Genomic DNA, 27820 nt, shown 5'->3' with positions numbered 1-27820 from the left:
AATGCTGTGTGGTGGTGAATTAATTTTTCAAATCCATTGTGCTCTGTCCTTCCATTTTGATAATCGGAGACCAAAACTGTAGACTTTTGCCACACCATACTAAATACAAATACAGATTTGATCTTGGTGATGGTATGAATCATCAGTTTCCTTCAATGCATGTGTACAGAGAGTGAGATAAAACTGTGCTTGTATACATCAGATTCTGCAAAACGCATACAGTATAATTGAAGGAATAGGCATCCCTCTTAACCCCCTCATGTCACTACATTATTGATAAATCTTGCCAACCCAACTCTGAAGTAGCGATGAAATAAAACATTAACAGCATCAAGCTTGCAGCAAGTCTGTCACCGAGCAAAAACCTTAAAGCAAAATTGCACATAATGTAAAGTGAGATATTCACAAGAGAGTAATTTACAGTGTGGCCAGTGGATTCGCTATAGTGTAACCATAATGTTTTGAAAATCATGATATTTTAGATTGCAGGATTGATAGCATCAGCTTGTGTGTGAACCTCTGCACACATCAGATTTTTGGAGGAAACACTCTTTTCATCTGTCAGACGACGCCTCCGCCCTCGCCGATGATGACAGAACGCCAGATTATTCAGATGCTATAGCAGACTTTCACAAAATATTTATGGAAAGCCAGTTGTGCTGACTCTGCCCAGAAACATCACAGTCCGTGTGAGCCATTAGTGAAGGGGTAACTCTTATGCAATTAGTGACGGGCCATTTGCTGAAATATTCAGGGCTTGATGCCCGTGATGTGCAGCAGTGACGGTACTTCCACTCACTGGAGGAACAGAGGAAGTCAGAAAATGTAATGATCTGTTTTGATCTTGCGTGTTTTTTTGTTCTGCTCTCCCTGACATATTATCTCATTTGAAATTCCTGTTTTTCTCTGTAGATATTTTTTCCTCGGAAATCCAGCTTTGAGCTCAGCATTCTTCATTGCAGTGTCTTCGCAAAATTTCAGATAGCACCACACTGTAAAACATTGTCATCATTGTAACAAAAAAACATGGGCTTGCATGGACTGTCAATGGAAGGAAAAAAATCTCGCAGGTTTCATTTAAAATATCTTAATATGTGTTTCGAAGATGTGCGAAAGTCTTACGGGTTTGGAACGACATGAGGGTGAGAATATTTTCATTTTTGGGTAAATGTACTCTTTAATGATTCTCACGTATCTTATTCAGGGTTCGAGTAACTTTATGGGTGTTCATTTAGTTTACTTTTGATTTTGTCCACACCGCATTGAATACCAGTACTAACACAATACTTTTATTTAATAAGGACACTATAGATCAATACGGAGTAGAAAACAAAAACAATCTTTATTTAAAGGTGTGGTTGATTATGTTTTCACTTTCCTAACTTTAGTTAGTGTGTAATGTTGCTGTTTGAGCATATTAAACAACATCTGCAAAGTAAAGCCGCGTTTCCACCGCGGGAACTTTCCCCAGGAACTAGGAACTTTGGGCTGGTACTCGGTGTGTTTACACCGCAGGAACCAGGGTCTAAATGAAGTTCCAGGTAAATATTTCCCCCTCAGAAAGTCCCTGCTGGCGAGGTAGTACTTTTTCAAAGTTCAGGAACTTTCGGGGGTGGGACTTGTGCGCTGAACATGCTGATTGGTTGTGTTCACGCCGCATTATGACTCCACGCAGAATTCTATTTTAACCGGCATTTTTAAAAATCTATTGCGGTTCGTGGCTTCATGCGCGAGAGTTGTCCGTCTGCAAATATGGAATTTACTTTTTTTTTTTTAAACACAGCTGGACCGACGACGAGGTTACGTATTTGTGTAACAGGCAATTTTCTGCGCGTTCGTCCCAGCTCACATTCAATGTCCGCAATACATCACAAACACAACTGCAGCACAGTTTTAATCTCCTCCATACTTATTATAAATGTGGCGCTCAAAACTGATTACTGTGCGTCGCAGACTGGGAGGAGCAGACGCGCGCAGTTTATAATCGTCCCGGTACTTTTTAGACTGCGGCAACCGGTCTGGGGCAAAAAAAGTTCCTGGGAAAAAAGTTCCTGGGACAAATTGTTCCGGGTAATTTCGGTGGAAACGCGAAAAGTTACAACGCTCAAAGTTCAAAGCAAAGGGAGATAATTTCTTTTTTTAAAGAAAGTGCTTTTTAAGGACTACAACATGGCTGGTAGGGACTACACGACATTCCTCCCGGGCTAGTGACATCACTAACCCTAAAATTGACATAAACCCCGCCCCCGGGAACACGATTTATAGATTATCAAGACAGAATGCTTGTATCAATGACTAAAGATAACTACACATACATAAGCTACATAAATTCATCAACTAACCATTCAGAAACATCCTGTTGCATTCTACATGTTGACACTTCTTCTTGAGTCTCTCCATCATTGTTGTCTGACGTCCGGTTTGAACGTTAAAGGCTAAACGTTTTTGAAATGTTCAGTGCATGTCTGTGTGTGAGGTAAAAAGACACTAACTGTTGTAGCTCCGCCCTCTGTGCCGGGAGCAGCAGCTCATTTGCATTTAAAGGGACAGACACAAAAATGGTGCGTTTTTGCTCACCCTCAAAAATTGACAAATTAAACACGCTATATAAAAATATATGTGGGGTATTTTGAGCTAAAATTTCACATACACACTCTGGGGACATCAGATACTTATTTTACATCTTGTGAAAAGGGCACTATACCACCCCTTTGTGCCCAAATTTTTCTGAATGGTTTCATGTTAATAGTGTCCTATGTGAACATGTTTCTGCATTTATTTTCCCCAGGTTTTTGTTTTTTTCTTGAAAATCGTATTTTAATGTGCGGCAACAATAGTTGCTGGTGGGCTTAAATTTGATCCACAAACTAAAACTAAGGCGGTCGCAGGAGAATAATGAACACAACAACGTTTAGACGAAACTGGACACAGAATAGGGAAAATCAGGGCTTAATTTCATGGGGAAATAAAGATTTCCTTACAAACAAATCTCTTATTTCTTGGACATAACAGACCTTGAAACCAGAAGCCTGATATTTTAGCTACTCTCTGCCATCCAAACGCATCCCTCCAACGCTACATTCGCTCCCAAGATTTTTCTTTTTCATTTCATTTTAATCAGCCTGCTGCGATCCTGTGCTTGATGGAGAGCTACACTTTACAGTATATCTCGCCATCTCTCTCAAATCATGTTTGCAGCAAGGGACACAGGAAGAGTGAGAGAACACTCAGGGGACACGTCGCCATTAACCATCCATACACATCCCTGGAACAGTGAAATTCACTGAGGAAGAGGGAGCATATTGGAAAGAGAGATCTCATTTATCCTTAAACAGGCCGCAGTTCAGCGGGAGACACGGCAGGGAAGTCATTCTGAACACTGTTCAAAGGTCAGTGCCTTTCTCACATCCACATTCATGACATCTCTCTTGGTAAAATTATAATCCTCCGTCTCATTAATATACAGCGGGGTTCAAAATTGTGAAAGCACATTCCATTTCTGGGATTTAAAGTCACATTTAAATCTGAAAATAAATCGAAAACATTTAAAAATGAAAAAGAAAGAAAAGACCAAATTGATCGTGTGATGGTCAGATGTTCTTGCTTTTTAAATTTAAATTTTCATTAAAAATGTTATGCTGACAATATAATTTATAATGAAAGTAGGCCTATGTTTGTATTTAAATGTAATGCAAGGCAAAAAAGTCAGCATGAAATCAAAATGAACATTTTTATCTTTATGGAATATTGCAGTATAATAAATGATTTATCCGTGCACATCATTTTTTATTATTATTCATGTGTCCTCATAATCTTCAATCAAAATGACTCTTGAAGAGACACCTCTTTTCTTCTCTGATGACATATTTACTGGTGTGAGGGCGGGACAACCTGTCACTCACATGACATCATGCAATAGCATACCACAACCATCCAATCAATTCCCGAAAAGCAAGATCAAGTCCCTCCCTACATTTTTTCTTGCGTCACAATAGGGAAGAAAATACTGCCATTTCATGCCAACTTTAATGTATTAAATTCAATTTAAATCGATTTAAAATCCAAAATAGAAGCCTTTTCCCTAGTGGTCTCGGACTTTTGGACCTTACTGTATACGACGGAAGTTGATCAATCACACTGTAAAGGTGCATCTGGGGATATACAGAGGAAATCGACTTAGACATCTCTGCTGAATAAAGACTTTCCACACTCCTAAACTCAGCCGTCAGCAGCCAGATCACTGGAGTACAGCCAAGAACTGTGTGACAAGGCAAGCAGATGCTATTGACTGACTATTCCTCAACGATCATATTAGTTCACTGTCACTTTCAGAGAATATTGATTGGCATTTTTGCCTTGTAGATCATATTAGATCCCCAACCCTTCCATAACCTCTATGAAAGGTTGTCTCATACGAGGACAACAGCCTCTGACTATAAAAAAATATTGTGTACTCAAATTGTGTTACAATGAATTTGTTATTCACAATGCCTTGCTGTCATACTAGCCAACGTATTCAAATACGCATTCAAATTTCAGTTTCATTTATCAGTTGTAAAAGATGTTTCTGTTAAAAAAAAGTATCTTATGCTGCATATATTGGATGAAAAATACAGTAAAAACAGTAACATTGTAAAATATTTTACATTTTCAGCAGCCATAAGAGACCTCTTTCAAAAACATAAAAAATCTTACCGACACCAATTGTACAAAAAATGGTCAAAGTATTGATAAAGATGCATATTACTTATATAATGCCTATTCAATCAGTTGTGTTTTGCCAGCATTATATATACATACAGATATTTATTATGAGTTTCAGATGCATATACATTTGTAATGTCTGAATGCTACTCGTAGTAAAGACAGCCTTTACAAAAAGGTCTGTTACAAACATTCAGCAGGAATGTTGATGTTGCTGGATCAGGCTTCTTTAAAAGAAGCTTCCGATTTACGTGCTTCCTCTTGTCAATGACAAATGGAAACTGTTTATTCCTCAGGATCAGACCGAAACACTCTGCCTCATGGCAGGACCGTCTAGACGGAGCAAAGGTATAGATTGATAGCATCTTCAATCACTGCAAACCCCTCAAACCCCAAGATGTAAACAAGTTTGCAAGCAGTAATGAAATGGGTAATATACACCTTTGTCACATACAGTTTTTTTTCTAAAAAAATGTTTCTAAAACATTTACACATTCCGTGAACTACAGTTAAAATGAATCTCCCTTTATTACCCATGGCTCCAGCTTAAGACATAAGTCAGTACACAACAGAAGTCACATTTGTCTCTCCTCAAATGAAGATGAATGACAATCCCGTTTGAGACACTGCCCTTACTGGAGGTAAAGTCTCATATTTCACTTCACATCAACAGCTAAGCATTCACAGGGGAGAAATGAAGCACAGCAACCTTGAAAGTGAGTGAAAGCTCTTCTGCTCTTGATAAGGCCAGCTAACAAACACTGTAAGAAACTCTGAAAGAGAGGACTGCTAAGAGTTATATTTTGGCCATTTGGCCATATTTCATGCAATACTTTATAAGATCAAAAGCATGCAGTTTTGATCATTTTGTTACAGTATAATGGATTTCAATTCATTTATCTTTATATCTGAAGGCATTTATTTTGTTTAAAATAGGCTACTTTATGACTTTGGAAATCTAACATTAAAGGGATAGTTCACCACACAAGTTCAACACAATTACCCTCAAGTTGTTCCAAACCTGTATGAGTTTCTTTCTTCTGTTAAAAACAGAAAAATATATTTAAAGAATTTAAAGACATTTTTAAAGACATTTGTTAGCACCCATTGACCTCCATGGTTGGAAAAATACTATGGAAGTGCAATGGGTGCTGTCTGGTTAACAACATGACACAATTTTTGGGTTACCATCCATCCACCCATCCATCCACCCACCCACCCATCCATCCATCCATCCATCCATCCATTCATTCATCCATCCACCCATTCACCCACCCATCCACCCATCCATCCAATCATCCATCCACCCATCCATCCATCCATCCACCCACCCACCCAAGTTGCAAAGACCAGCTGTTTGTTGATCCAGATTTACACTGTAAAAAGCTCTCATTAAGTCTATAGTTTTGGTGGAGAAGGTCAGGAAACTCTCAGTCAGACATATCAGTCATCACCTCCGACCTGACTCAATACTGAATTAACTTGAGCTTCTGTTTATGCAAATAATCAAGATTAGTGTTCAGACGCTCTGACCGCGGAGAGGGTCCTCATAAGCCACTGGCTCTCTATGGGATGTACAAAATGTAATTAAGTGTGTGGATTTTTAATTAATCTGGCCCTAGTTGAGCCATTTCTATCAAACGATTGTAACTGGCATTAAAGATTCTGGAGTGTCGCACGGGCTGGCTGCTTACACATATTTGGCAGTGAGGGGTGCAGTAATTACTACTGAGTTCCCGGGATCCCATGTGGTAAGTGAGCATTACTTTTCCCGATGCTCCGATCCGTGTTCCTATGGTGCAGGCAGCAGTATGCATGCATGACTGCGGTGGGATAATTAGCCTTTGATGCTGCGGGCTCCGCGGGGACGGATGTCTTTTATCACTCTCTGTGATTGTAAGCACCTCTAAGAGGACACACTTTCATAAACACTTCTGACTTACCACTGGTTTCACAGACCAGGCTTAAGCCCCAGACTAAAATGCATGTTTGAGCTGTTAAGCAACTTAAAATCTTAACATATGTCAGTGCCATTGTTTTGTCTCAAGATGCACACCAGTAATGTTTTTTTTTTTCTAAGGCACGGTTATAAAAGCTACGGAAATGTCCTAATTTATTATAAACCCTGTCTGTGAAACCAGGCCTATGTGTTTAGTGTGCATTTCAATGAATACATGACCTGCTGTACACGCTCCATTCTGGGTCAAATTATACTGTAAAGAAGCATATATTTAGAATAATTTAATATAACAGCATTGGAATGTTGTTAGTCACTCCACTGCCTGGAGTATGGGAGTTGGTGTTTTCTCTGACTTCAGGTTTGCTTGTTGAGGGGTTTCTCTCATAAGTGAGCAGGCAGCTGGAGGATTACAGAATGTTTGAGAGGGGATGGGGAAGTCTCTCTCATTCTGCTCCACTCCTATACGCTGCTGCAAACGGCTTTCAATGTGTGAGTTGCTTTTATGACGCACAAAGCTTGATTTCTGCTAGTGGAGAATAACTGTGCGGAAAAAGAAATGAGTTAAATTGTAATTATTTATGCTAAGAGAGACGCTATAAGTGGAGGAGACACTATAGACATTGTCACAATTTAGCCTGCATTAGTATAGAACAAAATGGGAAACTACATTGAATCTCCAACAAAACAAAATGAATATTAACTTACTCCCTCTTACTTCCTTATACGACCTCTGAGCCTATCCCAGTATCCGGCCGGAAAAAAAAACAGTAATTAACATAAATGTGATAAACTATACAAACTAAACACACGCAGGCGCGCGCACACACACACACACACACACACACACACACACACACACACACACACACACACACACACACACACACACACACACACACACACACATCCCATTACACACATGAAAAAATTATAAATAGTAATTTGGAGTCAGGGTTAATGAGTCATTCCCTAATTTATACAAATATCAGCCACATAATAAAAAAATTAAAAAAATTCAGCTGGGGAAGGTTTTTCCATTCCATAATTTCCATAAATATCAGCCACATACATTACGTAAGCGGAGCAGAACGTTTAATAGCCTACATACAGTGATTCTTCTGGTCCATGCATGTTTCTGTGGACGCATCTGTAAATCTGAGCATCTCCAGCACGTGCGTGAGTGTTGAGCCATGAAACAGTGATGCTGGAACTACTGCGCCACCCGCATGAGCGCCAAAGAACTGCAAGCATTACGCGCATTTAAAACCCCCTGCAAAGCACTGGGGGAGTTACAGTGCGAATTGGACTCTGAGTGAGTAAAAGTTCGCCCGGGATTTTCTTGCGGACAGTAGGACAGATATACGAAAACATGGCAAACAAAGGACAACAGCCTCCCTACCTTCACTTGGCAGAGCTGACCGCATCACAGTTCCTGGATATCTGGAAACATTTTGATGCAGACGGTGAGTCCAGATGCGTCGTTTATTCCACGGATTATGATTCTAAAAAAAGAACTAATTATGTCATGAGTAAAATTTAATCATTAAAAAAGCAGAAAAAAGTTTGACTCTAACAATAAACACTTGTTTAGGGTTCAATATCTCAGTGTGAAAATGAAATAATTTGGCAGTTTTTACGTGCGAAAAAGAATTGATCACAGAAAGAAACTTAATAAACAACATTCGAACATTTATGACGCAATGTCATTGTAATCAGTTGGTTAATGCACAAATTGTAGACTATGGCGTTAAACAAACTTAGAAAATAATAAAATGCCTAAAAAAAGTAATTTCCGAAATTGTATAGAAACACGATATTGGTTCTATGCAGGATCTATATATCCTATATATATATACACACACACACATTCTATCATATTAGCCTATTTTATTAACTCTATCCTGTCACAGATTCGTCATTTTTGTTGGTGTTGCTTGATAATCATAAAACATTTTTAGTGCACTGACTCTTCTTGGCACAAATCGAGAGTAGCCTACTGCTATGATCTAATAAGCCGTGGACAAAATCAATGAAAACCTATACGACTTTAAAAATGTTTATTAATTTATTAGTGAATCCTATCGCGTTTCCAGTAGGCTATAAGGGGCTCAAAATAGTCTTGTGTCCCATTAGTGAAATCATTTTTTTCTGTAATATTTCGCATTCATGCTGGTGGTCAAATGTTTCAAATTTAGTTAGTGACCTGCCCACATCGACTTCATTTTTGTGCATCATGCGCGCGCTGATTGGGTCTGAGAAAGTTCACTTTCTTCAACACGGTGTATTCCCAAGTTTATTTTAACGCATCCTGGGCATCTGTCATTGAACATTGTTGGGATGATGGGCGTGTGTTCAAGGTCCTCATCACCCAGGACATCTTGTGAAGATCACTTACAGGAAGCGCATCGGATGTTATTCTGGCAGAGCTTTCTTACTGCAATATCTAAAGCTGAAAATATCTCATTGACTAATTATTTATGTAGGATCATAATCGTATTCGTGGAGCAGATGTTATCGTTATTGGCAACTTGGTTAGGGTTTCTTTCCTGTTCGTTTCCCACCTAATTTGTAGCCTATAGCCTAAATAAAATACAGCAAAAAAATAGATAGGGTAAATAACGTAGCCTACTATAAGCTATGTGAAGAACCTACTTATCTCTTATAGGAAACAGTAAAATTAAATATTCCTCATATAAAGTCAAAACAACGTTTTCAATAAACGAAAACTTGTTTCAAGTGAGAGTTGGTGTTCGTGCTAAGCATGATTCCATTAAAAAAGAAGGTAGGTACACAATCTGTAAAGTTTATGAGGGATGGATTATGATATGTTTATTTAAAATGTAATCAATTATAAATTGAACTGCTACAAAATTGTTTTTAAGGAAGACATTGATCTGAAATTTTTCATGAAGATTCTCAGTCATCCACACTATCATAGAATAAATTCTATAGACTATATTGAGAAGCATCTGGAATTATTTTCCATTAAAGATGCTTTACCGCTCATTCTAGTGGCTTGATGGAAAGTCCTTCCATTTTAGTATCAGTAAAGTTCATAGCTACTGCAACACAATTGAACTGGTTCAGCAAGTGACATGTTTTGTTATGTCATAGTCCAAAATGGCTTCTCCAACACATCAGTTCTATATCCAAGATGGCTGGCCATGCCAGCAAAATGATGGTATAGCATAGGCAGAGCCAACAGGTATAGAATTAAAATATGGTAATCACAAATGAATAGCCAATATGTATGCTTGGGCCATATTGCACATGAGCATGATGGAATCAACAATCTGTACACATTGACATTCTCAAAGACCATTAGTTCAAAGTGTAAACAAAAATTCAATTCATTGTAAAGAGAATGAATGGTCGTCATATCTCTGAAAATGTCAGACCAATCCTATCAGCAGATGGCAACATAGCAGTCAATTCCAACATACTCAGCAGGATTAATGCATGTATAAACTATTAATTATTATGTATTGCACCCAACAATTTAGTAGATAAATTATTCTGCATAGATATTTGTTTACAATCAATGTATAGTTGTTCAGTCAGTGTTCTTTCTCAACACAATAGACAGGTCAATTGCTGACACACTAGTAAGATTGCCTGTCTTCAGCTCATATTTTCACAGTCATGCAGTGATGGTACTTCACATTTATTATAAATAACAGAAAGAGATATTTCCCATGAGTCATGTGTTCAGCTGTCTTGAAATGCCACTATAATCCACAGGCAAATTCATAAAAATAGTAGTTCACACTAAAAGACATTTCAAACCTGCAATAGGACAATACTTATGTACCCACTGCAGTTCTCACTTCACATAAGTTACAATCACTTTGGTGATGTATTAGGCCATAGACACAAAATCCCATTTCAAACGCGTACACATACGCATATTTCCTTTGCATGAAGGGCCAATTTCCTGGCATGGCAAATTACCCCCAGATGGTAATATTGCATTTATTTGTGGGGGTAATTTAACATTTCAGCATATTCTCTGAAGCATCAAGAAGAATCTCCTTTTCAAATAAATGGCTTTAAAAGGCTCATACAGTAAGGCCCCCAATTAGAGGAAAAATGGAAAAGAGAGAGCCTTCAAAGCTTTAACTGGGAGACTAGCCATCAAAAGTTTTTAATTAAGAACTGTGTTACTTGGATTGGGTGCCAGCCAACAAACCAATCTAGAGTTAACCAGCTTCAAAGCAGCCATCTAGGCAATCTCATTACTTAGCATTTCCATTGAGAGACAGAAGTTATCTAGTCATATAATGACAAACATCATTATAGATGAAGACATCTCAGTAAGTACTGAACCAGACTTCCTTATATTGCAGGAAATGGCTACATTGAGGATAAGGAGCTTGAGAGCTTCTTTAGTCAGCTGGAGATTGCACGGAGAGGGGCTGGTGTGGTGAGTATACGGACAAGTGAAGAAGCATTAACATCTCATTATAAAGCAGTGTCTTTCAAACTAAACTGCGGCATTCTCAAAGCAATGAGGGAACTTAGGAAAACCCAAACCAGCCCTTACCTGATGTTTGGTCTTGGTGGAATACATCTGCTGCTGTTGTTAGTGCTGCTGCAGAGCAAGTATGGGACTTGCTATTGCCAATACATACACGACACGCTGCCGTGAGCAAGTAAGACATGCTGCTGCTGCTGTATAATATAGCCTTGAGTTACCTGTAGCAGATCTATACAGGTGGAGCTGGGGAAGGTGGAGGGTTTCTGAAAGCGTGCTGCGACTGCTACAGCAAATGCTGACCAAGTAATTGAAGGTTGAGCAGCGAACTCATTGGCTACTGATATAGAAAGAACCAATCAGCTGTGCCCTACAGAGAATGCTGTGATTGCAAGAAGTTTGAGAGAAGGAACTATCAGCCTGCGCCATCTAGAATTTCATGACAGATCTTTTTATATATTCTGAAAAATGTCTTTTGGGGTGCTGGTTTTCCCATACAAAATAAAGTAAATGGGGTCCGGTGTTGTTTTGGACCTAATTGACTTTCATTGTATGGACAAAAACAGTTGAAACATTCTTAAAAATGTGTTCCACGGAAGAAATTAAGTCATACAGGTTTGGAACAACAGGGTGAACTATTACTTTAAGATATAAAAGCTGCAGTGTGTCAGCTCCGCCTCCACTGGCTCAACCAATGGCATGATTAGAGGGCGGGGCGAACCGTTTCGATGATTGGTTAGGTTTGAAACTTCAAAACATTAATGTTTTAACAGATAATTTTCATTATTTTTTGCAATTATATCTCTTTAGAAGAGATAAACTAGAAACAAGACACTAGATGAGACACTAAAAAACTGGTCATTTCTTTTCCGGACCGTTTCCTTTAACCCTAAAACACAATGCAATGGGTAATTCAAAATATGGGGGAAACACCTTTCAATGCTGTTTGTACAGAAAACCCAATATGGAAAATTCCTTCATATTAACAGAGTACATAGGGCCCTATTTATACAGACTTTGCTTAGTGTGAACCGTGTGCAAATCAAATATATAAAGACCCCAGATGACTAGGCAGATGGCATCCAGGAAAGAGAGGACAGGAGATTTTATCTTTATCCCTGCATGTTCAACAATAAAACAGGGGGAGCCTCATAAAGTTAGTAGTTCTATTATCTGCCTTACAGGTGGCAAGGAATATGGCAGAGAACAATGTAAACCATTTATAAAGTGCTAGCTTTGTCCTAACCTGAGAAGCACAAACTGTTTTAAGCTTTTTCAATAAGCAAAGAATGAGAAGAAGATTCACCGTGTTGTGCTGTCTTCATACAGGACCCCTCAAATGCAGCCTTCAAAGAGAAGATGACAGAGTTCATGCAGAAATTCGACAAGAACAAAGACGGAAGAATTGAGATGTCAGAGGTAGAAGAACACATCACTTACATCACTGTGACTTTGCTATTGACACGCTTGTAAATATCCGGTACCCTAAGAGACCGCAATTATCCCATCATCCTTTCTGAGAAGAGGAAACTCTAATGCCACTCATGACTTTAATCAAACCTGTAACTTATTGATAGAGCTGTCCAAAAAGAGCCGGTATAGGAGAAAATGTAGGTTTCAACTATTTACTCTCCCTTGTTGTACGGGTGTCTAATCCAATCTATACTTTCCATCAGCTGGCTCAGATCTTGCCCACAGAAGAGAACTTCCTTCTCTGCTTTAGACAGTTTGTGGGATCCAGCGCTGAATTCATGGCAGTAAGTGATGATGCTACTTTTTCATGGTCATTTACATACACACACACACACACACACACACACACACATATATATATATATTTTTTTTTTAATATATATATACATATATATATATATATATATATATATATATATAAAGCACAAATTTCCTCTTGGGAACCATATAAATATTTCCCCTATACTCATTCATTACAATGCATAGCCAAATACTACATTTCGGATGGTTTGATGATCATCAGAAAGTGACTGCCTCAATGATGTATTATGTCAAGTTGAAGAGAGTATGAACTAAGGAGAAAGGGAAGCTTTTTAATCATCCGGTGTGGTAGGCAAGCCTTTTAAAGGGATAGAATGAGTAAGTACAAACTTCTATTTTCAGATGCATGTATTATAGATGTGCTGCTGTAATTCTCCGTAGACCTGTAGAGGGAGGCATCTATCTTTGATAAGAGTCTGTGATGGAAACAAGGCCAGCTGCTAGATTAAAACATTCATTAAATGGCATTTCTTGCTCCTTGCTCTAACAATGCACAGCTGCTTCGAATAGAAATTACTGAGGGTATAATGAAAAAGCTATTTTAATGAATGTACTGTTAAAATAATTCGCCTATTATTTCTCCACTTCCGCATTTACATGCACTCCTATCCCTCTGATTTGTCAAACCTAAGATATATTTCTTATATAATTATAAGCTGTACTGATGGCACAGTTACAGTTTCTTTTTTTGTATGTTTGTCTGTATACAGGCCTGGCGGAAATATGACACAGACCGCAGCGGTTTCATTGAGGCTAATGAACTTAAGGTACGATTTCTATTACTTTTCCTGCTTGTGGCCTTCACTACAATCCTGAAAAGAGTTTCCACAGCCGCTAATGTGACGAGGCAGGTGGAAACTATGCAAATCGCCCTGGATTTGGTGGCTGGCATCCGAAGAGAGTATACAAATCACTACATTTGTAAACAAAGCAAATGAAGCAATGATCACTGAGGAGACGATGACCTCAAAACAAAGTATAGCAGATGTCACGCTTAAGGGTGTTCACAAACCAGAACAGGAGGGGGTTTGTAAGATAATATACTCTAAGAAGAAAAGGTTCTGTAGAACCGAATATAAAGGTATACAGTTTATAGAAGGGATCTGTCTTTTGTTTCATATATAAAATCTTTTAGGGGTTCCCATCATAGGATCACGTCATGGATTTAGTTTTAATTCACTTTTGATTAATTAATTAATTAATTTTATGCTTGCAAACATAGATTATCAGTAGAAAATAATGAAATAACCCGTTGAACATTGAAGTATAATGCGATCATTTAAGACATTTCTCCTTATATGGAACATTTTTGGCTTAAATTGTTTTTTATAATTGAGTCAAGAACACAAGGTTTCTATATTGAACCTCATTGAACCTTTTTGTAGTAGATGGGATAGCATATATATGTATAAAATATGATTTCGTAAATCAGCTGACAAAAGAGGTTTTGAAATCCTAACATTTTCTTTTAACAGGTTTTTAAACTCTTAAACAATTATTTAAATTTAAACCTTCAAAATATATATATAATCATCATAATCTTTTTTTCCAACAGGGCTTCCTCTCTGACCTGCTTAAAAAGGCAAACAGACACTATGACGACCAGAAATTGCAGGAATACACACAAACAATAGTAAGTTGTTGTCTTTGTGCATTAGATTAGTCGATATCTTATCCTCCTAGTGTCTCCTAGTTACCACATAACAAACATTAAACAAAAAAAACTTGAAAGTTTTATTTTACCTTAAAATCCTGGAGCCGTTTGCCACCATGCTTGAGTGACTTGTACATGCACTGACCCCACGGGTTGTGTCTGCACTCCAGCTGTGCTAACATCTGTCCACATCTTAAGGCCAAAGACACAAACCTGAATTAATCCAAGGCTAGCCAGCTGGATAATTGAGAGCTTTAGTTGTCCTCTACCCACTTTGAAAAACAAAATAAGTTTAGAAATGTTGTGCAGCAATAGGACATATTGATTTTATAAGGAAATATGAAGCAAGTTCAGGGGCCAGTTGCGTTAAACATAGCCATTATGTTAAGAACAAGTACGAACAACTAGCAGTTAGTTGCGTTTAACTGACTAACTGAAAAGTTTATGAACAGTCTTGAAGAGAAAAATTTGATGACTAACTTATAAGACTAGCAGTTTAAGGTTTAATGTGTAAACATTTAAACTGCGCCATTCTCTCCTTTTTAGCTCAAGATGTTTGATCTAAATGGCGATGGGAAACTGGGTCTGTCTGAAATGGCGAGGTGAGAAATAAAAGAAATAAAAAAAATCACATTCATATTGTAAGACACATCAACCCAATAATAATTTTTCTGTTTATGTCAAGGCTTCTGCCGGTTCAGGAGAATTTCTTGTTGAAGTTTCAGGTGAGAGCGCACTCATACATGAAGTTTTTAGCTTAAAGTTTGGTTTTAGTTTGAAATTTTCTATTTTTAGTTGCTGAATTTTTTTTATTATTGCTGAACAGGGCGTCAAGCTGACTGCTGAGCAGTTCAACGCCATCTTTACATTCTATGATAAGGTGATGTATAACCAAGCAAGAACAGCTGAACGTCTTTTGCATGGCTTTATGATATTGTGTAGATTTATACGCACTGCTATGGTGTTGCTGGAAATCTGATCTTACCCTCTTTTGTGAGCGCCTTCTGAATGCAAAACAGTGTCCCCATTCACCTGTGCAGGAAAATGAGCAGAAGCACCTGCACCTGTTTTTTCTTCCAGCTTGGTGGTATCATCATTTGGAAAGGGATTTAAAATGCAAAATCAGAAGCACATTTGCAACAGTTTAAGTGACAACCAAAAGTAATTACAGAAATCCCACTGAAAATTGCTGCAAGATGAAAATTGCTATTTAATGCTGTACTACCACAAGTTCATCATTAGTCTTTCTCCAGTTAACTTACACAGACAAGACTTATGCCTTAGGAAGGGAAGATTATCTCATCATTGTTCTATGTAATCAAACAGTCTAAAATGAAACTAAATATCTGTGAGTAAATAGAGACCATTAGACATCAATACCCGCTCGCAGGCTTGCTATGAGGACCAACCTTCAATTATACATGAAATGTAATCCACATGAACACAATGTGTATCAAATGTTAGCATTTAAGTGTAGAATGAATGTAGAATTAGTCTCTTTCCCGCATCAAAATGCCTTTCTGTTGTTATGATAAAACTATTGAGGGCGAGACACATGCCAGGCCATCAAAGCACTATTATGGCTTCCAGTCATAAAATAAGAATTGAAACAGACAGGCGTTTGGAAAAAGAATAGCATTTCCAACAGGGATTAAGTCACTCAAAAGCCAGTAAACATTTAACAAATGATCATTAAGCCAATATGGCTCTGTTCATGAACAGACTCTTGGATTATTTCACCAAAAAATAAAAATTCTGTCATCATTTACTTACCCTGATGTCCCTCCAAATCCATATAACTTTCTTCTTGGACACCAAAGCTGGCTCTTTTCCTAAAACAACAAATGGTGACCGAAGCTTTCAAGCAGCAAAAAGGACACAAAAGCACTTTAAAAATATCATTAGTGGTTTATACACCTGTATTCCACTGCCATACGATCTAAACCTAAGCCTTATTCAATACGTTTATGAGAGTAGTGCTTGATTCATGAATGAATAGTTCTTTTGAGTCAGTTCTTTGTTCCACTGAAGAACATTCAAAAGGTTATGTAAATTGTGAATTTCATGGGTGTTGTTTTCTTGCATTCAAGGATGGAAATGGCTATATTGACGAGCAGGAGCTGGAGGCTCTCCTGAAGGACCTCTACGAGAAGAACCACAAGGTGAGATAAGAAGGCTCAGAAATAGTATAGCACTTCAACAGTGGCAAACAACAAAAGCAATCTTACTGTACTGTGCTTGTGTTAAACCTCAGGAGGTGGACACCAAGAGCCTGACTGGTTATAAGCAAAGCATCATGGCGCTGTCAGACGGGGGGAAACTTTACCGCTCAGAGCTGGAGATTGTCCTTTGCCGGGAGCCCATGCTGTAAATCCAGGCTTTCTGACCTTCATCTCAGCTCTGTTCCAGCTGCCTGAATACTGTAACCGTGTGCATGTGCCGAGCACCCCCGTCCCCCTCCCGTCCCCCTCTCGAAATGAGTTCTGAATGAGTGTGCACAGAAAAGCACAACGTCTGTCCTCTCCCCTTCTTTCCTTTCCCTTCCCACAACCCCCGATCGCCACTGCTTTCCTTCGCCTACAAACTGCAGCTACTATGATGCCCTCTGCTCAATTTTTAAACTATATATTTAAAGAAGAATCTTTCTGAAAGAGTAGCAGACTAATGGTATAATATGATTAGATATTTATTTGGAGTGCTTGGCTTTAAATTCTTCTTCTGGTTTCTTCCCTTCCGTTTGGTTTCCTCTTCGGTTTGTTTTTGTCCTCATTTCATCTTATTCCTGCCCAATTATGTTTGGGTTAGTGGTGTGTTTTTTATTATTATTATTTTTTTGGCTGATACTGTTTAAGGATGTAACTGAGAGCATTAATAAAAGTAATGTGATATATTTGATGTTTTGTCATTTTTTTGTTTTTGCTAATCCAGATGCTTGAGAATTTATTAAAAAAAAATTAAATTGCAGGAATATTTCTTTTACAGAACAGAACATACTTAACTCTTTGAAATTGTCCTGTCACACGTAACATCTCATCCATACAGTCAGTTCTGTGACATGCTGGATGGAGACATCACATTTCTAGAAAACATCTTTCCCAATTGTGTCCAGATGCATTTAAACCACATTAAATAATTGATCTGCTAGACTTTCCTCTTACATAGCAGAGTTTGTAGAAATTCCTATCAATTAATCATCAGAACATGAATAATTCATCCAAATGCAGTTTTGGTTTTATAAATGGGGATTCTCTACACTACTTGCATTGACTGATTACATTGCTCCAATGTTCACTGATGATTTATTTAACTAAATCTTATCTGACAAAATCTAAATATTTTATTCAACATTCGATATATTCTGATAATTTAGCAAAAAGCACATTCATACATCTGAAGACAACTGTCTAAAGTAAAAACAAATACTGATAATTAATTGAATATGTCAACTTTTTTTCTTAAACAATTAGACTCTATTTAACAGTTTCACAATCCTAACTCTTTTTTTCTCAGCAAGTGTTTAAGTGATACCAGTGAGAATTTTTTTCAAAGCGTATTAAATTATTAGGAAAATAATACACTGTTCCTCAGCTCCTAATATGTTGCTTTTAAATATACCAAAAGCTTTGCCCTTCCAATTGTTCCTATTGAATACAATTACCAGAAAGCATTCATACTCTGGTATTATGTCTATATTGTAATTGCTATACTAATGAATTAATAAATGAAGAGAATCCTGTTCTTTTATTGATGATGTTTAAATATAGCTACTGTGAATTTAATGGGGAATTGAGAGTGGATGGCTAAATTCACCTCTTCTCTATAGCCTTTCTACACTACAAAATGGGAAAGAGGCTATGTTCTTAAAAAGAAAAAAAGTTGTTACCTAAAGGTAATCGATGAGATGCTAATTGAAATTTGGAGGCCTTATGCCTTTTTAATTAATTTTAGGCATCTAAATACTTTTTAAGACTTGATTAAGCTGATCTAGGTATAAAAACATCTAATGGTGTCCATCAAAAATACAAAACAGTGTTGGATTAAATTAAAATGTGCCGTAGTTCATAAAGTTTTAGATAGCCTACTGCTGCAATGATTGCAATCATCAACGGATCTCGTTCTTCAGACATTTGTGTGTTTGGCAGATGCTTTTCCTACCAATGTTATTTTCATTAAAGTGAATATCACATTAACAGCAGTAACCAAGACACGCATCTCTGAGAATACACCATACACAGGCTTGGAATCCACTTTCTAGGCTATGCTTCAAACATTAATAGCTCACAGAAACTACAAATACACTAAACTTCTAAGACGAAGATGTAACAGCCTCAGCTTATCTGCCCCGGATCTCCTGCAAGGCAGACAAGGATGTTACCACTAAAGCACCAACGCTCTCTGCCACTCAGCATATGCTAATATAATTATAAAGGCCTTTAATGTCCTTCAGGCTCATTGCGAGCCTTATAAGTCTCATAGAAAATTGAAAGCATAAAAGGGAAAAGGGGGATGGTAGCTAAGATCAAGAAAGGACAAGCAAAAATGAGCTGCAATGCATGTTGAATGGTCATGATGCTAGGATTGAGGCTCACAGATTCATTCTTTACTCATACACTAAATACTGAAAAATAATTTTTCAGTATTTTCATTGTAACGTTAATTTGTGATGTCATACATGTCAGCATTCACATCATTTAAAAGGTAACTGCAGACCTCAATTTCTGTAAGCAGAGAGATGCAGTATAGAGACATCAGCCTTTATATCCATAGAGAGAGAGATGAGCTTTTCACTGGTATTAGCACTTCAAAAAGTGAGGGGTTCAACAGTTCTGTAATGTGTGGAGCAACAATGACTCCAAGTGGCCACTTATTATAATTGCACTATATGTCATATGCATATTGTTTCACTCTGATGCAAGTTTGGACATCTCAAGTCGCTTGTAATTTGTCTGAAAAATTTAAAACCACATCTTGTGAAGACTGCACCGTTGTTTGGATATATGACCATGGAAATGTCATATATCATGTATATAGTATTCACATTCAGTGTAAAAGCCCCCAATGGAGGCTATTTGATACAGTAGGCTACACAGGAAATAATTTTATTTACTAAAAAATGGCACGTTTAATTCAATGCGACGTTACTTGTCATTTCTTTGTAGTTATTTGTGAAATTTACTAGCAGTTTCTGAAAATTGTTCCCAAAGTAAACCTTTTTTTAAGTGTACAGCAAACTGTTAAACCAGTTACTCGTAGATGGCTAGTCTTCGAGTCCCACATACTGTACTACCTCTTGTCTCCAGCAGCAATGCAATGCAATGTCCTTGGAGGCGCTATAATCAACACATGCAGAGCACACAAGTTCAAGTGACGTTAGCCCAGCCAGTGTGCGTTTGTCTTCCTCCAAGTCATCTGTGCTTCCAGCAATGGCCCTGTTGAAATCCAGCAAGATTTTGACTAATGCCGGGGCTCAGGCCCCTGTTTTAGCAGTCTTACAGCTCCGTGCAAGGTAAATTTGAGGCTTTATTTGTCTTGTGCAAACACTCTGTTGACAAGTTAGCATGTGCTAGCGAGTTAGCGGACTGTCTAACGTTAGAGCAGCACCACTGAAAGTTACAGTATGCCACTCTACTGTAACACATGAGACTTTAACCTTGTGCTTATAATTCAACATAGCTGCTAGTTATTATTGCTTTTGATGTTGACCGAGTGTTTTTTTTATCTTTCAACGTGAAATTTTAATTTAATTTATGACGACTGTCAATGTCAGAAGTTATAATAGGTATAATATCACTAATACAGGGCTTTGACAAGCGATCAGAGTTAATGAGATCAACACAGGCGAGATTTTTCATGTTAAGTGTTCATAATGACACATTACATTAGTTATGTCAGGTTCAGCCAGGCCTAGCTTGCTACTGTCTGACCCAAGGTTATATTTTCTGTCTATTTAATGGCATTATCATGATTGAGACGAAAAAAATCAGCCTCCCTATAAAAACTTATTTTCTTTTACTGCTGTTTCTGTTAAAGTATTAAGTTGCATAGCTGCACTTATTTATTTTTTAACTGCAAAACGTTTTTATTTTTATTTAGGTATTTGTCTACTTGTTTTTTATATTCGCTCTAACTTAATTTTATTTTTTATTAATGTGTGTGCTAGGAGGCCACTTTACACTTTTAGGAACATAATTCATAAATTAATTAATTTACTTTATTTTTATCTGCTTATTTATTTACTTTATTTTTACATTTTTATTTACTTGCCTATTCATTTTTCTTTTTAACTTTTTGTTGTTTGTCTGTCAGCTTTGGGTTTACTTAATTATATGCTATATAAATTATCTGTTACTTGAGTAGGAACATAAAAGGAACATGTAATGCCTTAATGCCTACTTCCTCAAATTGGGCCAATCACTACAGTCCGCGCTAAGCCAGAGACAGGAATGCTTCCACATAAAACCCCATATTTCCTGTAAACATTACATTATTGTCATTAATTAATGTTCTAGACTTAGGGTTTTGCATGTTATTGAGGATAAAAAAGTAGCAGTATGTCTTAAAATCAAAAGCTGAGAGAGTACAGTAACAGTAGTTCGAGTTGCTGATTGGTACAAATGACTGACATTCAGAGCTGGGTTGAAAAGGGCAGTATGTGAGTGTGACACATGATTGGTTCTGAGGCAGAGGGTGGGGTGTTGTTCACCTCTTTTTATTGGATTACCACACTTTATGTGGGTGGGGTTTAGATTGGAATTATACTCTCATTTTACACCGGTAATAATTACAGAGATGGCCTACTGTTTGTCTGGGCAAGCTATCAGAATCTTTATTTAGAATGACATGGCCATTCTGAAACGGTGTGCCAAGCATCCATCAGAACAAATACAGCCATGCAATGTGCTTAAACTTGGACTTTAAAAATTCGTCTACTGTTAACGTTCAGACATGAAGTCTCATTAGCGGAGTTTAGCAGTCTAGTTCAAGCTGTTAATGACTTCCTTCCAGTTTAGCAAGAACTAAAGCTCTGTAATGATAATCAGCTTATGATAAAACTTGTCAATCTTGGAGAATTTTTAATGAGACGTTCAAAGAATGGGTTGATTTTTATATTTTCCCTAATGTATATGCAAAGTAGTTTTCGGGCCAGTGAAAAGAGAAGGTGGTCTCTATTTAATTATTAGGGATGTTTGAATTTCAGTCTTCTGCACTGCTCTAAATTCTTTGGGGTTCACACACAGCTATAAAATTGTTTGGCCTTACTTCCAAAAGTATTTAAGAAGTAAACAATTTACAATTTAACTATTAATATCATTTTTCCTATGACAACACACAGTCATAACATTTTGACTGGAGCAGCGTACTTGCATGCACTCAATAGTTAACCTAAAAGTCTTCTTTTCTTTACAGCTCATGGTGGACTGAGGTACAGATGGGACCCCCTGATCCCATCCTGGGTGTCACGGAGGCGTTCAAGCGTGACACCAACCCCAAAAAGATGAACCTCGGAGTAGGAGCTTATAGAGACGATCAGGGCAAGCCGTTTGTCCTCAACTGTGTCCGAAAGGTTTGTCATGATAACGTAACAATTGGCATACGACATGATTATGCAATGATCTTGTTAGATTTCCCTGAATCACCCTGACCTGTTTTATCTTCGAAAATTATTTTTGTTTTATAGCTGACCTACATTTAAAACAGCAATTGTCCATAATTCTATCCACTTCCAATCAGCCAAATAAAGTTTTTATATTCTAATCCCTGCACAAAACAAATGACAGAATTTGCTATTGTCAGGCTGAGGCCCAGATTGCTGCTAAGAAGTTGGATAAAGAGTACCTTCCTATTGGAGGGTTGGCAGACTTTTCCAAGGCCTGCGCTCAGCTGGCTCTTGGACCTGAGAATGAGGTCTTAAAGAGCGGAAGAGTGAGTACTTTAAAGCAATGCATTTTAAAAGGGAGTCTTTTGCTTATTCAATTATTAGATGTGATTATTAATCCCCAGTTCTTTTTGCACACAGAGCATCACTGTCCAGACGATCTCAGGAACTGGATCTCTGCGTATTGGTGCTAACTTTTTGGTATGTAGTTAAATATAGAGGTTTGTAAGGATTTCATAATATATTTGTTTTGTTTTATATGTGGCTGTCATAGAGCACAACAGAAGTGACCCATCCTATTTCTTCGTATGCTTATACAATATAATATAAAATAAATGTTTTCTATTCTATACATTTTAAAAAATGTGGCACAGTCTTGTAGCTAATAGTTTTTCATTCTTTCATATATTGTTGTGCTTTGATTTAAGTTTGTAATGTGATGTTAGGCCTGATTGTTTTTGTTAACCAAGGCTACTAAAAAAGTGGGTTGTCACTGTTCACTATTTTGATTTCTGGTTATTGGTTGTAAAGGTAGTTCAAATAACAAGTACTCACATCACTTCTTCTTGGCTAGTCACGATTCCATAACGTGTCCCGGGACGTGTACCTGCCCAAACCCTCCTGGGGAAACCACACCCCTATCTTCAGAGATGCGGGCATGCAGCTAAATGCTTACAGCTACTATGACCCTAAAACCATTGGATTTGACCTTAAAGGAGCCTTGGATGATATTTCAGTAAGACCATTTTTTTTATATCTTGTTTGTGTATGTTTATTGGGAATAAGCATTGTACATTTGTTGCATTTTAGCTCTCTTCTTTTCTTCTGATCCACCTTTTAAGTATGAAGAGGGAATCATTTTATTTAGAAATTCTGGATAACGTAATATGTGGAGAATTTGTATAAATTAAATGTGGGGGGTGGGAATGTGATTCATTTCCCACAAATGAAATCAGATTTATGTATGTATTTATGTATTTCTCTTTCAGAAAATCCCTGAGAAGAGTGTGATTGTTCTGCATGCGTGCGCTCATAATCCCACAGGAGTGGACCCAAAGCCTGAGCAGTGGAAAGAGATGGCTGCTCTGATCAAGGTAACTGGTTTTGCCGTTAAATTAAAGTCCAAAATCAAGCTGACTGCAGGTCTCAGAAAAGCTACTTATTGAAGTGACAAACATATAGATGGAATTAAATCCTTATCTTTAAGTTTGACCATTTGGATCGATAGAAGAATGACTGTCCTCAGTCTCAAATGAATGACTATTTCAGTGATAATAAGATTCTTCACTCTCTTTTCAACAGAAAAGAAATCTCCTGGTGTTTTTTGACATGGCTTACCAGGGATTTGCCAGTGGCGACATCGATCGTGACGCTTGGGCTGTGCGTTATTTCATTGAGCAGGGGCACAACATTCTTCTGTCCCAGTCTTTTGCAAAGAACATGGGCCTGTATGGTGAGCATCAAGTATATTGTTAAAACAAATCATTGCTAATTACTTGTTGTATTACACTTATATAAAAGTTAATAATTCCCTAATTCAAAAATCTCTTCTCACCAAGGCTGCATTTGTTTGATCAAAAATACAATAAAGACGGTAATAATGTGCAATAGTATCACAATTTAGAAGAACTGTTTTCTGTTTTAATATGTTTTAAAATGTAATGTTCCTGTGATGGCAAATCAGTACTCCAGTCTTCAGTGTCACATGATCTTTCAGAAATCATTATAATATGCTGCTCAAAAAACATTATTATTATCAATGATAAAAACAGTTGTTCTGCTTAATATTTTTGTGGCAACTGTTCAAACGAATGAAAGAATGGTAGAAAAAACAGCATGTATTTGAAATAGAAATCTTTTGTACCATTATAAATGCCTTTCCTGTCACTTTTGATCAATTTAATGCATCCTTGCATGAATAATTTAAAAAAAGAAAAATGTATTTCTTATAAATGGTAGTGTAAGTGTAATCTCACTTGTTTTTTACTTGTTTATCCTTAAACAAGTGAATAATTCTCCCACTATAGTAAGAGAAAATACACTGTAAAGATATATTCTTGAGTCAATTTATCATTCAAGGATTCAATGATTTGTGTTATATTTGGAAAATTAGACAAAATACTTGTGGAGAATTGTTAGATTTGAAAGTTAATACTCTGTACCTTTGCGTCTTCAGGTGAGCGTGTAGGGGGCTTCACGGTGGTGTGTAAGGATGCTGAAGAGGCGAAGCGTGTGGAATCCCAGCTGAAAATTCTCATTCGACCCATCTACTCCAACCCACCCATGAATGGAGCTCGCATCGCCTCCATTATCCTCAACACACCCGAACTCTACAAAGAATGGTGAGTCCAGAGATTAATCGCCGTCATGAACACAGCCAATGAGAACTGAGCTCTACAGACTGTGGCTCGACTGTTTTTCTGGTAGGCTCGCGGAGGTGAAAGACATGGCCAACCGTATCATTAGGATGAGAGAGATGCTTGTTTCAAACCTTAAGAAGGAGGGCTCCACTCACGACTGGCAGCATGTCACTGACCAGATCGGAATGTTCTGCTTCACGGGACTCAAAGCGGAGCAGGCAAGTCAAGAGAAAGTGCATTCTGGGTATCTCTGATAAGGCCTCCGCCTTTTCTCATTGGCTTTTATCTGCTTGTCTTCTTTGTCAGGTGGAGCGTCTGATTAAAGAATTCTCTATATACCTGACAAAAGATGGCCGGATCTCCGTGGCTGGTGTGACGTCTGCAAACGTGGAATATCTAGCACACTCAATCCACGCTGTCACCAAGTGAAGCCGGCAGCAGACAGAGAGCAAGCGAAAAGTAATTTAGATGATATAAAGTACTCTGCTGCCTGTCTTTTAGAGCAAGATATGAAATAGAGCTATGTAGACGTCTAGTTCACTTAATTTGGAATTATAAATGTAAAGGGTAGTTCGCCCAAACATTTAAATTCTGTCATCAATCACTCACCCTCATGTTGTTCCAAACCCATAAGCCCTTCATTCATCTTTGGAACACAAATTAATCTGTTTGTCATATAAAGTGAATGTGTCTCCTTTAGAAAATTTGGAATAAATCGCTCAATTCATGTGGATTATGATCTCTTTATTAACTTCTTGAAGCATGGTAGTTGCATAGCTGTCAATGGAGGGACAGAAATCTCTCTAATTTAATTAAAATGATCTTCATTTGTGTTCTGAAGATGAACGGAAGTCTTACGGGTTTAGAATGACATGAGGGTGAGTTATTAATGACAGAATAACAGAATTTGACTTTTGGGTGAAGTATCCCTTTAATTCATGACTATGAATGTGTGAGCCCCTGAATAAATTAAGGCAGAATAATAAAAACAAGCTTTAAAGGAAATCGCTTATCAGTGCTGATACAGGAAATCATGATAAGAATGTTTTTATGGTCCAAAATATGCTGATATATCAATTAACAACATGTTTAAAGTTAGAGAAATAACTGAAAGGAGTAAACAAGATTTCATGTTTGACATTATTTGTCAAATCTTTTTAGGACTATAAGTCTTTATTGGTGGCAATTACTCTATCAAACGGATGATTCGGCATCAAAAGTCTTCTTGAGCAGTAACTTGCTCTTCTTAGACACGTTTGTGACGATAATGCACTTATTCTATACCCGAGGTATTGTAATCTGCAATGTCAGTGCTTTACTAGTGAAGAAAGGTTGCCCATAGTGTTTGCACTAGGCTACACGTGTTCTTGCTTAATTTATTTTAAATTTATCTTGCTATTCTGTGTAATTGTCACAGATATAACACATACATTTTTTTTTCATAAATCATTAGGAATTCACACATCCTAGCTGGCCAAAAAAAAGTTTGTACATCTGTGGGCAAAATCGAATTAATCGATCCATTTTATAATAAAAAAAACTAATTTAAACCATGTTGTAACTGATATTTCAGTGGTTAATCGATGCTTTAAAAAAAGGTTTTGCATGTTTAATCCTGTGTGGGTGATGATTATGTGAACATGCAGTTTGTAAGGATAACTCTTTTTGAAAAACTTTTAATATATATATATATATATATTAAAAGTTTTTCAAAAAGAATTATATATGATATATATATATTTGTATAACTGATTATTGAGTTGCTAAAGTAAATTAAGCGATTATGTCCAAAGTTTTTCATCGAAAATGAAATGGCACTGATACTGTATGAACAATAACAAATTAATAAAAGTGAGCTCAACGAAAACTCACGTGTTTGATTTTTTTTAGTGATGCTTGTGTTCAAATTATTTTGTGGGTCATATGATCGTAAATAAGTCAATGGTGAAGCGGAGATACGGGAACTAGACGGTGGTGACCATAGATATTATTATATAGAGACTAGATGCCCTATTGGCCGCTGGGCACCGAGAAATACGGCCGCCATCTTAAACCGGTCGTACTCCTAGTTTCGTTGCTTAGCAGCAGTTAGATTCCAGAGCACTGTGGAGCATTTTCCTGTTCTAATCGGCGGACCAGCGCAAATAGGGCCCGGGATTACTTTTAACAAGTACATTTTAACATTACCGTACGTTTGGTTGTATTTTGTGAATAGAATATTACCAGATAATTGAGGAGGAGCAAGGATCTTTGATATTACTGTACTGAAATCGTAGCCAGCTAACGTTAGCTAGGCTGTGTTTACTGCATCACTCGGCATGGAGAGGTTGGGTAAAGTAATAATTACAAGAGCTTCACGGTTATCAGATACAAGCATTCAACGGCCCTGTAGTATGTACATATATAAATATAGGTTATTTGTGTTTGCGCATGTGATATCAGGAAGCAATGTAACGTTAATAACGTTAACGTTAAGTTACGTTACCTGTGGAACGTTAATACACACATGACGGCGTCGGCGATGCGCAAATCGAGTGTGTGTGTGTGTGTGTGTGTGTGTGTGTGTGTGTGTGTGAGAGAGAGAGAGAGAGAGAGAGAGAGAGAGAGAGAGAGAGAGAGAGAGAGAGAGAGAGAGAGAGAGAGAGAGAGAGAGAGAGAGAGAGAGAGAGAGAGAGAGAGAGAGAGAGAGAGAGAGTGTGTGTCACAAATCATTATTGTTTCTTCAACATATTAAAATATCTTACTTTACTGCAACTCTGTTTCTGTTTCTTGATCATATTTATAGTGTGTGATTTATAAAATACCTTGTATCCTACATCACATATTATGATTTTGGACGTCTGGTCACTTTATATCTTATATCAGAATATTATATTACTGTTAAGCCTACTATGAATATTAAAATATGCCGAACCATGTGTCCTGTATCATAGCTACATGAATGACCTTTGCAGAAAAAAACCCCGCATGAAAATCAGTTCGGTCTTCAGTGAGTTAT

At 37.4% G+C, this 27820-nt stretch overlaps 2 protein-coding genes across 2 annotated transcripts; both read left to right on the top strand.

Annotated features, from left to right (window-relative positions):
* Nucleotides 1–7838: 7838 nt before the first annotated feature.
* calb2a (calbindin 2a) lies at nt 7839–17479 on the top strand. The gene is made up of 11 exons (XM_079621345.1): nt 7839–8127; nt 11011–11087; nt 12468–12557; nt 12815–12895; nt 13643–13699; nt 14488–14565; nt 15133–15188; nt 15272–15311; nt 15413–15466; nt 16677–16748; nt 16841–17479. Exons 1-11 carry the CDS (start codon nt 8034–8036, stop codon nt 16955–16957), a joined length of 816 nt encoding a protein of 271 aa, XP_079477471.1. The 5' UTR covers nt 7839–8033; the 3' UTR covers nt 16958–17479.
* Nucleotides 17480–19831: 2352 nt separating this feature from the next.
* Nucleotides 19832–26689, top strand: got2a (glutamic-oxaloacetic transaminase 2a, mitochondrial). Its single transcript, XM_079620106.1, has 10 exons — nt 19832–20092; nt 21994–22150; nt 22381–22509; nt 22604–22663; nt 23037–23198; nt 23452–23556; nt 23765–23915; nt 24639–24804; nt 24890–25040; nt 25129–26689. The coding sequence occupies exons 1-10, from the start codon at nt 20010–20012 to the stop codon at nt 25249–25251; spliced, it is 1287 nt and encodes a 428-aa protein (XP_079476232.1). The 5' UTR covers nt 19832–20009; the 3' UTR covers nt 25252–26689.
* The last annotated feature ends 1131 nt before the right edge of the window (nt 26690–27820 follow it).

Source organism: Phoxinus phoxinus (genome assembly GCF_949152265.1).
Source record: "Phoxinus phoxinus genome assembly, chromosome: 8".
Taxonomy (NCBI): domain Eukaryota; kingdom Metazoa; phylum Chordata; class Actinopteri; order Cypriniformes; family Leuciscidae; genus Phoxinus; species Phoxinus phoxinus.
Note: the sequence above shows the minus strand (reverse complement) of the source record. Positions and strands in the feature narration are given on the sequence as shown.

Bases quoted from the DNA above. Each gene is read 5' to 3' on its own strand.
- calb2a (XM_079621345.1), top strand. From the start codon at position 8,034: ATGGCAAACAAAGGACAACAGCCTCCCTACCTTCACTTGGCAGAGCTG. The intron at 12,896-13,642 runs GTAAGTGATGAT...GTCTGTATACAG, and splicing joins CCAGCGCTGAATTCATGGCA to GCCTGGCGGAAATATGACAC. The intron at 16,749-16,840 runs GTGAGATAAGAA...GTTAAACCTCAG, and splicing joins TCTACGAGAAGAACCACAAG to GAGGTGGACACCAAGAGCCT.
- got2a (XM_079620106.1), top strand. From the start codon at position 20,010: ATGGCCCTGTTGAAATCCAGCAAGATTTTGACTAATGCCGGGGCTCAG. The intron at 23,199-23,451 runs GTAAGACCATTT...TTTCTCTTTCAG, and splicing joins GAGCCTTGGATGATATTTCA to AAAATCCCTGAGAAGAGTGT. The intron at 24,805-24,889 runs GTGAGTCCAGAG...TTTTTCTGGTAG, and splicing joins CCCGAACTCTACAAAGAATG to GCTCGCGGAGGTGAAAGACA.